The following is an 11,192-nucleotide window of genomic DNA, read 5'->3' on the forward strand; positions in this document are numbered from 1 at the left end:
AACTTCTGTACATCGGCGAAACCAAACGCAGGCTCGGCGATCGCTTCGCTCAACACCTTCGCTCAGTCCGCCTTAACCAACCTGATCTCCCGGTGGCTGAGCACTTCAACTCCCCCTCCCACTCCCAGTCTGACCTTTCTGTCATGGGCCTCCTCCAGTGCCATAGTGAGACCCACCGGAAATTGGAGGAACAGCACCTCATATTTCGCCTGGGCAGCTTGCAGCCCAGCGGTATGAACATTGACTTCTCCAACTTGAGATAGTACCTGTCCCTCTCTTCCCCTCCCCTTTCCCAGATCTCCCACTGTCTTCCTATCTCCACCTATATCCTTCATTTGTCCTGCCCCCCTGTCATCAGTCTGAAGAAGTATAAGAAAATAACTGCAGATGCTGGTACAAATCGATGGTATTTATTCACAAAATGCTGGAGTAACTCAGCAGGTCAGGCAGCATCTCGGGAGAGAAGGAATGGGGTCTCGACCCGAAATGTCACCCATTCCTTCTCTCCTGAGATGCTGCCTGACCTGCTGAGTTACTCCAGCATTTTGTGAATAAATACCTTCAACTGCATCAGCAGTTATTTTCTCACACTCCCTGGAGAGGGGAATGGGTAACAAGGTAGACACAAAATGCTGGAGTAACTCAGTGGGACAGGCAGCATCTCAATCAATCACAATAATACTTTATTAGCCAAGTATGTTTTGCAACATACGATGAACTTCATTTGCCATACAGTCATAACAATAAAAAGTAAAGAAGGGTCTCGATCCCTTTCCTTCTCTGCCTGTCCCACTGAGTTACTCCAGCATTTTTTGTCTACCTTCGATTTAAACCAGCATCTGCAGTTCTTTCTTATACAATGGGCAAGTCTCGTGTTACCATTAACCGCCTCTGCAGCACTTTAACATGCCAGTCACCAGAGGACGCTGTCGCACTTAATGGCAGTCCGACAGGGGGGTCGCAGTGAGCGGCGCTGACCCTCCGAGCCGCTAGGGGGCACCGGTCGCACCAGCTGCAGTTGCACTTGGTGCTCCAGGCCGCTAGGGGGCGGGGGCGGGTCGGCGCGACAGGCGTCACGTGACCGGGCTCGGGTGAGGCGGCGGCCGTTGGAGAAGAGAAGCGGTTCTCGTCAGCCGGTAAATAAAACAACCTTGGCAGGGACGGTTACAGGTGCGGGACGAATGTTAATTCATTAAGAAGTCGGGCCTACAGTTGTTCCCACCGTTGTCGGCTCGTAGCGACTGCAATTGTCCGGTGCGACCGTCCCGCGGCCCGACGACGGTTGACGCCTCCCGCCGCCTCCGTCTTGCCCACGTGATTAACGTGATATGTAAATGAGATGTAAATCAGTCGCGACGCACAATGCAAATGATTTACGTCACAATACGGAAGTAAGGAGCAGGAGGGAGGTCCTTTGGCTGCCAAGCCTTGTTCCATCCATTCTCAGCTGTCAGTAAGGTTAGTAAGAAAATAACTGCAGATGCTGGTACAAATCGAAGGTATTTATTCACACAATGCTGGAGTAACTCAGCGGGTCAGGCAGCATCTCAGGAGAGATGGAATGGGTGACGTTTCGGGTCGAGACCCTTCTTCAGACTGTTGAAGAGTCTCGACCCGAAACGTCACTCATTCCTTCTCTCCTGAGATGCTGCCTGACCTGCTGAGTTACTCCAGCATTTTGTGAGTAAGGTGGCTGCAGAAAACTGAGACATTCAGAGAATTGTCACAACTGGTGATTTTTGTTGTTGTTGCCATAACACCCACATCTCATTGCAAGTTGGCTTTGAAACATCTCAACGTTTTGTTGTATTAAAGATTGAGACACAAGGAACTGCAGATGCTGGAATCGTGTGTGGAACACTGTCGGGAGTAACTCAAAGGGTCAGGCAGTATCTGTGGAGAACATAATTGGATGATGTGGCGCTTCTTCAAGCAGTCTGAAGAATGGTCCTAACCTGAAATGTCACCTATCCATGTCCTCCAACGATGCTGCCTGACCCACTGAGTTACTCCAACAATTTGTGTCATATTAAAACTTATCATCTGCAAATTGTAATAGCTCGGTAGAAGTTTTATACTGCTCTGGACTTGAACACAAAGAGGATGTTGAGGAGTTTGGAGATCAGGGAACACAGATTCAGAATGGGAGGCTATTTCGGAAAGAGACAATTAGTTTGAAAGGGATGTCGTATCTTTGGAATTTGTTTACCCAGGAGGGCATTGAGTCTGTTCTTTCTTCCTGATTTGTGGTTTCTCCTCCACAATACTTAAATGATGCTGTCAAAATTCTTGTCCATTTTCTACACATGCTCTCAAACTCCTTCCACTCAGAAATAAAAATGTTCTCCTTATCTTCACATTTGGCTTTCAACAGGTCATCTGCCAAAATTTCTAAAACCCCAACCAGTTGCTCCTCTCAAATGCTTCTTACCCTCCCAAAGGGACCATTTCATCCATAGTGCTCATTCGGTCTCTTGTCTCCACCAATATGCAGTCTTCTCATGACACCTCTTTGTGCAAACAGAGGAGATGCAACACTACCTATTTATCTCCTGCTTTCAAACCCGGGTTCGATGCTGACTGTGGGTTCTGTCTGTAAGGAGTTTGCACGTTCTCCCCATGACCGCGTGGGTTTTCTCCGGTTTCCTCCCACATTCCAAAGACGTACTGGTTTGTGCATTAATTGGCTTTGGTAAAATTATCCCTAATGTGTAGGATAGTGCTAGTGTTTGGGGTGATCACTGGTCAGCATGGACTCAGTGGGCCGAAGGGCCTGTTTCCACGCTGTATCTCTAAACTAAACTAAGTACAGGGATCAAAAACAGACTATCCAGGTAAAGCAGTAATTCCTTTCTATTACCAATTTAAATGCTGCATTCATTTTAATGCTGTGTGCTGCAGTCTGGGGAAATCATTTGGAGAACCACTTTGCAAAATGCTTTCATTCAATCTTCAACTTGAAATTGATACGGGCAAGGCTGTGGATGTTGTCTATATGGACTTCAGTAAGGCATTTGACAAGGTTCCACATGGAAGGTTGATTAAGAAGGTTAAATCGTTGGGTATTAATAGTGAGGTTGCAAGATGGATTCAACAATGGCTGAATGGGAGATACCAGAGGGTAACGGTTGACAATTGTATGTCAGGTTGGAGGCCAGTGTCTAGTGGAGTGCCCCAAGGATCTGTGTTGGGTCCACTGTTGTTTGTCATTTACATTAATGATCTGGATGGTGGTGTGGCAAATTGGATTAGTAAATATGCAGATGATACTAAGATAGGTGGAGTAGTTGATAGTGAGGTAGATTTTCAAAGTCTACAGAGAGACTTGGGCCTTTTGGAAGGGTGGGCTGAAAGATGGCAGATGGAGTTTAATGCTGATAAGTGTGAGGTGCTGCATTTTGGTAGGACAAATCAAAATAGGACGTACAGGGTAAATGGTAGGGAATTGAGGAATGCAGTGGAACAGAGGGATCTGGGAATAACTGTGCATTGTTCCCTGAAGGTGGAATCTCATGTGGATAGGGTGGTGAAGAAGGCGTTTGGTATGCTTGCCTTTATAAATCAGAGCATCGAGTATAGAAGTTGGGATGTAATGTTGAAATTGTACAGGGCATTGGTGAGGCCGAATCTGGAGTATGGTGTGCAGTTCTGGTCGCCAAATTATAGGAAGGATGTTGACAAAATGGAGAGGGTACAGAGGAGATTTACTAGAATGTTGCCTGGGTTTCAGCACTTAGGCTACAGAGAGAGGTTGAACAGGTTGGGTCTTTATTCTTTGGAGCGTAGAAGGTTGAGGGGGGACTTGATAGAGGTTTTTAAAATTTTGAGAGGGACGGACAGAGTTGACGTGGGTAGGCTTTTCCCTTTGAGAGTGGGGAAGATTCCAACAAGGGGACATAGCTTCAGAATTGAGGGACAAAGGTTTAGGGGTAACATGAGGGGGAACTTCTTTACTCAGAGGGTTGTGGCTGTATGGAATGGGCTTCCGGTGGAAGTGGTGGAGGCTGGCTCGATTTTATTATTTAAGAGTAAATTGGATAGGTATATGGATAGGAGGGGATTGGAGGGTTATGGTCTGAGTGCAGGTAGATGAGACTAGGTCAGGGAGAATGGTCGGCGTGGACTGGTAGGGCCGGACAGGCCTGTTTCCATGCTGTAGTTGTTATATGTTATATATGTTATAACTGTAACTCTGAGCTCCCAGTTTGCACTTTAATTCTGTGCCTCATTCCCACTCTGCCTTATTGCTCTTGACTTCCAATAATTTTCCAATGAAGCTCAGCCAATGATTGAGGACTATCACCTCCTCTTCCAAGTAGGTATTTCCAGTCTTAACAATAAATTCAGCAGTTTCATGTTCTCCCTCTAACTGTAGAAGTCTTCTGACCCCTGAGTATTTACAGCATTTTTTTATGTTTACATCAGCCATTCCAGCTTGGTACCTCACATTTCCAGTATTAATTCTCTTCCTTTCTCTCCTCCTGCAGGCGGTTTGGGATTTAATTAATCTTTTATTTACCTTCCCCCAGATACACTCACGATTATTCACGAGCCTTTATCTCCCTCTTTCGGGCTGCACGGCAATTTACGTCATCAATTAAGTTTCACCCCATCCGTCTCTGTTAGGTGTGGTCAACATCTGTAATTATTGCCAATATGCAAGAGCAGAACTACCTTGTTATCTCAAAGGTTAGCCATTACCCAGCCTAGCCAAGGCACAAGCCAAAATATTTTTTAAATAAAACTATCGCTCCTGAGTATTGTTTGACCGTAAATGCTAAAAGACTTGCTGAACAACCCAGCCTATCCCACACATTGTAATATCTGGTGAACCATCATAAAAACATTCCTTACTCCACCCACACCATGTGATACTCTGTGAAGATCAGCCAAAGATTTAAACCCAAAGCCTTTTTTGTAACCCCACCCTTCCAACAGCCATAGTGAGTGAAACTGGACCAAAAGATCTGTCTGGCCTTGGTCATTCCTGCATGTATCTGTCCCTTGCGAGACTCAGCTACAGCTGACAGAGTTCACCACAGGAGTCAATAGACAATAGTCAATAGACAATAGGTGCAGGAGTAGGCCATTCAGCCGTTCGAGCCAGCACCGCCATTCAATGCGATCATGGCTGATCACTCTCAATCAGTACCCCGTTCCTGCCTTCTCCCCATACTCCCTCACTCCGCTATCCTTAAGAGCTCTATCCAGCTCTCTCTTGAAAGCATCAAACGAACTGGCCTCCACTGCCTTCTGAGGCAGAGAATTCCACACCTTCACCACTCTCTGACTGAAAAAGTTCTTCCTCATCTCCGTTCTAAATGGCCTACCCCTTATTCTTAAACTGTGGCCTCTTGTTCTGGACTCCCCCAACATTGGGAACATGTTTCCTGCCTCTAATGTGTCCAATCCCCTAATTATCTTATACGTTTCAATAAGATCCCCACTCATCCTTCTAAATTCCAGTGTATACAAGCCTAATTGCTCCAGCCTTTCAACATACGACAGTCCCGCCATTCCGGGAATCAACCTAGTGAACCTACGCTGCACGCCCTCAATAGCAAGAATATGCTTATATGCTCTGTTATGTCCAGAGGACAGTGCTCCATGAGGTTTGTAACAGCACATCAATGATAAAGGGATTTGGGTAACTCATCCCTTCCTACCCAAAACATCCCGTCCCCGGGTACTTTCCCCAGCATCTGCAGAAGATGCAACATCTGTCCCTATACCTCCTCCCTCGACTCCATCCAGAGACTCCGGAAGTCCTTTCAAGTGAGGCAGAGGTTCACTTGCACCTCCTCCAACCTTATCTACAGTATCTGTTGCTCTCTGTGCGGACTCCTACATATCAGCGAGACCAAACGCAGACTAGGCAATCGTTTCGTTGTACACCTACGCTCAGTCTGCCTGGGCCTACGCGATCTCCCATTTGCCAAACATTTTATCTTCCCTTCCCACTCCCATACTGACCTTTCTGTCCTGGGCCTCCTCCATGTCAGAGTGAGGCCACACACAAATTGGAAGAACAGCACCTCATATTTTGCTTGGGAAGCTTACAACCCAGCGGTATGAATATTGATTTCTCTCATTTCAAGTAACTCTTGCATTCCCTCTCTCTCTGTTCCTCCCCCACCCTAGTCATTCTGCTAGTTTCACCGTTCACATCCCCTACTTTCCGACTGAAGAAGTCTTGACCCAAAACGTCACCTATCCTTTTCTCCAGAGATGCTGCCTGACCCGCTGAGTTACTCCAGCAATTTGTGTCTATCTTTGTTGTAAACCAGTATCCATAGTTCCTTTCTACACATAAAGGGAACAAGATTTGCAGAAGAATGCTTTAGAAGAGAATTACAGTTTGTGTTCTGTTATTTAGGGGCACATGCACCATGTCAACTGCACAGTTCCTGACCATTGTTCAGGGGGAGGCCTCTGAGACAGACTCTGAAGAGGAGCTCTATCTCACATCCACATCGCCACCATGCGTCTTACAGACGGGAGCGAAAGTGCCCGGAGAAGCATCGGAAACGGACGACGAAGATTCGGTCAGCGTGGAGTCAGCGACGGCGCAAGACATCCAACAGGCCATTCAGCAGAGTCTGCCGCCGCTGGTCGTGGTGCGTGACAAGCAACCGGAGGTCCTGACCGCGGTGGAGGAGAAGCCGGTTGTGAAGATTCGCCATCACGGCCGGTACAGCAGTCTGCTGCAGCAGAAGCTGAGGGAGAGCAACGTGCGTCTTAATCACAACGTGGAGCAGGCCGTCAAACAGATGTACGAGAATGCCACCAAGGAGATTCGCACCGCCACCAGCCACCTCAGCTCTTCCCAGAACGGCATCATTAACGCTTCGCACAGCATCCGGTTAATCCTGGATGACTTGAAATCAGTGACAGAAAAGATGGACATAATCACAAGCTGCAGCTTGCTTCCTGATATCCAGATCCCCCCTCGTCAGCAAGTTTAGTGCAAGTTTGACAGTTTACTGAGAGAGTTAAAGTTTTGTTGCGATTTCAAGGCTCTAGGCTATCTCAGTGGTGGAGTGCCTCGGGCAAATTACGTGCGCTGACTACTTGAATAATTGCATTTCAGATTAATACAAAGGTAACGTGCCCCAGTCAAGCAGGTACTTAGGGTGCATTCTTTGAACTGAGCTCAGGAATTCTGTTTGAATTGTCTTGTGGCATTTTACCTATCACAGTTTAATTAGACCTAACACACGTGAATGAGGTTAAGAACTATGCAAGTAAAGTGTGAAGCTACGTTATGCCAGTGTTTTCCCTGTTTAGCGGTATTCGTGAACCAAAGGGAGGAAAATATCTCCAATATGCTTCAAACTTGCTACTTCAAACCGACACGCCTCTTGTATGACACCCTGAACTCACTGACACTAATTATTTGCAATATTAATATGAAAATATGAAAAAAATATTACTAATTGTATGCACTAACAATCCATCGTATTTTACAGCTCACATTTGTTCTGTCTTTAGGCCATATCCACCTTCTGATCTGTATCTTTATAGTGCAGTCATTATCCTTTTTATTATGTTTTGCTGAAATAATAAAGACGGCCCTGGAATAGGTTTATCGTTGCAACTTGTGATTAAGTAATGCTGAACCGTGGACTAGTTTGCCACAACAAAACAGTCAACGATCTGACACTCACTAGGCCTGATGTTAATGATATCGTATTGCATGTGTACTGTGATTACCCCATGAGTTAGACTAAATTTACCTTATTTATATTAATATAACGATTCTGAATGTACCAATAAAACATTTTTGCATTTTTTGTTTGGATGGTACTTTATTTCATAGAACATGTTTGTGGTTGCATTATTGGACAGTTTTGACAAATCCCCAGAGATACACCCAACCATCATGGCTGTAGAACCTAAATCCAGCTAACTAAATAAATCCAGAATTAAGAGCCTAGTTTCAGTAATGAGGGTCATTGCAGGTAACAGATTTTCTTAAAAAATAAACATAATCACTTCAAGAGTCGAGATTGTTTGTTTGTCACATACATGCACAACAGTCAAATGGACAACGGAATAATGAAATTCTTACTTGAAGCTGCTCAACAGGCCCTTAAACATAATAAACAGAATTTTAAAAATCAATAAATTAACATTGTATGTAGCTGTAAAATCAGTTGTAACACCAGTGCAAACAAAAAAACAAAGTCCTTGGTGCAATCAAAGACAGTCTATAGAAGTTTATAGTTGCTGAGGTTAATGTTGTGCAGTGTTCAAGAGTCTGATGGATGTTGGGAAGAAGGTGTTCTTGGACCTGTGGTCATTTGTTTTCAGGCTTCCTGAACCTGCCTGATGATAAGAATGATATGAGAGTGTGGCCAGGATGGTGTGGGTCCATGATGATATTGGCTGCCTTTTTGAGGTAAGTCACCTGGTATGATCCACTTGTGACTTCAGATTCACCACAGTGTGCTTGTGTCTTAGAAAGGCACTCAGTTGTATAAAACCACAACAACATATTTGTTAGCAGTTAAAAGAGAGCAGTCCTACAATCAAGATCTGCATGGGACAGAGCCACACTCAGAATCCTTGTATCTGGAATCTTAATTGATGAGTTGTCACTTAAACCATATTCACAGACTCTTTTTCCAAATTCCACTTTCATCACCCCTGAATACTATTCAGTGAATAGGTCCTGCCTCACTAACATAAAAGAAATGGCAAAGTTGGGAGGCAGTTACCCAGGGACATTGGATCTAGATCCCATGAAGTCCCTTGGCAGCATGTGACCAAGACAACTTGGCTGGTTCAGCCCTTTTTTAGTCAATGAATCATCATATTAAACGCTAGTTGGAAGAAGCACTGAATAGACTCAGTATGCCTCTTTAATGTCCCATTTCATTGAAGTTGCTTCATAATATCAGTTCCAACTGTACATTAAGGATAGACTGGGTCAGAACAAATTCAAGGGAAAAACCTACATGACCATGTCCCTAATATTTCACCTGTAGCAGAAAGATGACAGCATTAGTTGGAGTCGCAGGTCAGACTTTTTCAGCATCCGAACGACACTATGTTGAGTGGCAGTCTGTTGACTAAATTCAGAACAGATCGTTCAGCTCAAAAAAGACGTCTACTAGCTTTTGCATGGTGCGAGGAACAGTATTAAAGAGGATCATAATCTGGAACATCATGGCACAGCATATCCTTAACTACTGTTCTCAAGGTAGGAAATGTCCATGAAGCAATGGTGAAGTTTACACACAGCTTTATCTCCCCCTGAAACCCAACAACCGGTCAAATTTAATCAGCACTGCCTTGAGGACGCAAAATGTTGGATGGCACAGAACTTCCTTCAACTAAACGAGAGCAAGTCTGAGGTCATCCTATTCCCCCCCCCCCCCACCGACTCCATCAAAACGATAACAGCCTTGGAAGCCTATCCTCCCTAGTCAAACTGCATGTCAAAAACCTTGGCGTGATATTTGACTCTGCATTAAAGTTTGACAAGCAAGTCAACGCTGTGGTAAAAGCCAGCTTCTTCCAGCTTCGTACCATAGCTAAAATCAAACCATTCCTCCAATTTGACCACATTGAAAAAATCATCCACGCATTAATTTCCTCCCGCCTAGACTACTGCAACTCCCTATTCTCTGGGATCATCCCTGTTCCGCCTGCAATTGGTCCAAAACGCCGCAGCGAGACTCCTGACGGGTACCCGTAAAAGGGACCACATCTCCCGGATTCTGGCCTCTCTCCATTGGCTCCCAGTACAGTACAGAATCAACTTCAAGCTCCTATTCACATACAAAGCCCTAAACGGGCTTGCCCCCCCCCCCCTCCCCATATCAAAAATCTTCCAACCCACCACTCTATCTCCAGGTCCCTCAGGTCGGCCGACTTGGGGCTACTGACTATCCTGTGGTCTAGGCTTAAGCTCAGGGGTGACCGTGCTTTTGCGGTTGCAGCTCCTAGACTGGAACAGCATCCCTCTCCCCATCAGAAATGCATCGACTCCTTTAAGTCCAGGCACAAAACCTATTTCTACTCCCTAGCGTTTGAGGCCCTCTGAGGGGGCGCTGTGAACTGTTTATGTATGTGCTGTTATGTGCCATTGTATGTTCGTTCTTAGTACCTGAACTGATGTACAGCACTTTGGTCAACGTGGGTTGTTTTTAAATGTGCTATACAAATAAAATTAACTTGACATGATGGGAAGTGTTTACCACCAATTTCACTTTTAATCTAGAGGTTCCTTTTGGATATATAATTGCAGCAAGTTTCACGTCTTAGTAAGAAATCATACTGGATTTACTCTTTTGAAACTGAAAGACCAGAGGGAGCCTTGGTACAAAGCATATATGTTTTATTATAGTTATAAAAGCACTGCAGTACAAAAGGTTAAAAAAGTTAAAATAAACAATTGAACTTATAAGATTATGATATTACATCTCATATACCTTACTGAAGATCATGACAACTTCTTGAATCAGATTTTTATTTTGCAGATAATACACGTTACATAAAATTGTAGAAGGAAGCAAGCTAGTTGGCCCTTAAACTGTAATCTTATAAATTGTCCAGGTGAGGTTTCTTCTTCACCATTCTCTTATCGGCTTACCCTTATATTTGTTTTTCTTTCATGTGATTACCCTTCTTTTCCTCAAAATGCAACCATGTATTCACCTCAGCAACTGCAAGTGAAGCAAGCTCTACAGTCTCTAAGCACTGTGTTAATCTTGTATCCATGGCTTCTAATTGTGGACTGAAGGAGGAACCCGGCTCGAAATGTCACCTATCCATGTTCTCCAAGGATGCTGCCTGACCTGTGGAGTTACTCCAACATTATGTGACTTTCCTTGATAAACCAGTATCTGTAGTTCCTTGTTTCCACACTTTGGTTCCCCTAATCCGGGGAAAAGATGCTGTGTGTTTACCCTATGCACCTCACGATTTTGTACCCCTTCTATAAGATCACCCCTCAGCCTCCTGCACTCCAATGAATAGAGTTCTAGCCTGCCGAACCTCTTCCGACAGCTCAGGCCTGAAGTCCTGGCAACATTGTCGTAAATCTTCTCTGCATTCTTTCCAGCTTAACAAGATCCTTCCTATGGCAGAGTGACCAAACTTGAACACGAACACGTGCAGCTTCAACAACTATAACATAGCATCCCAATTTCTATATTCAATATCCTGACTGATGAAGGCCAGTG

The 11,192-nt window shown here is 44.8% G+C and overlaps 1 protein-coding gene across 3 annotated transcripts; it reads left to right on the top strand.

Annotated features, from left to right (window-relative positions):
• The first annotated feature begins 1,035 nt into the window (after window positions 1-1,035).
• bloc1s3 (biogenesis of lysosomal organelles complex-1, subunit 3) lies at window positions 1,036-7,766 on the top strand. Of its 3 annotated transcripts, none has more exons than XM_078430879.1 (2): window positions 1,036-1,136; window positions 6,377-7,766. In XM_078430879.1, exon 2 carries the CDS (start codon window positions 6,390-6,392, stop codon window positions 6,963-6,965), a length of 576 nt encoding a protein of 191 aa, XP_078287005.1. In that variant the 5' UTR covers window positions 1,036-1,136; window positions 6,377-6,389; the 3' UTR covers window positions 6,966-7,766. The 3 variants fall into 3 exon arrangements, with proteins under 3 accessions (XP_078287005.1, XP_078287006.1, XP_078287004.1); XM_078430880.1 differs by having other exon boundaries at window positions 1,069-1,170; XM_078430878.1 differs by having other exon boundaries at window positions 1,071-1,458.
• The last annotated feature ends 3,426 nt before the right edge of the window (window positions 7,767-11,192 follow it).

Source organism: Rhinoraja longicauda, chromosome 41 (genome assembly GCF_053455715.1).
Source record: "Rhinoraja longicauda isolate Sanriku21f chromosome 41, sRhiLon1.1, whole genome shotgun sequence".
NCBI classification, from domain to species: domain Eukaryota; kingdom Metazoa; phylum Chordata; class Chondrichthyes; order Rajiformes; family Arhynchobatidae; genus Rhinoraja; species Rhinoraja longicauda.

Excerpts from the sequence above, each read along its gene's own strand:
- bloc1s3 (XM_078430879.1), top strand. The coding sequence starts at position 6,390 with ATGTCAACTGCACAGTTCCTGACCATTGTTCAGGGGGAGGCCTCTGAG.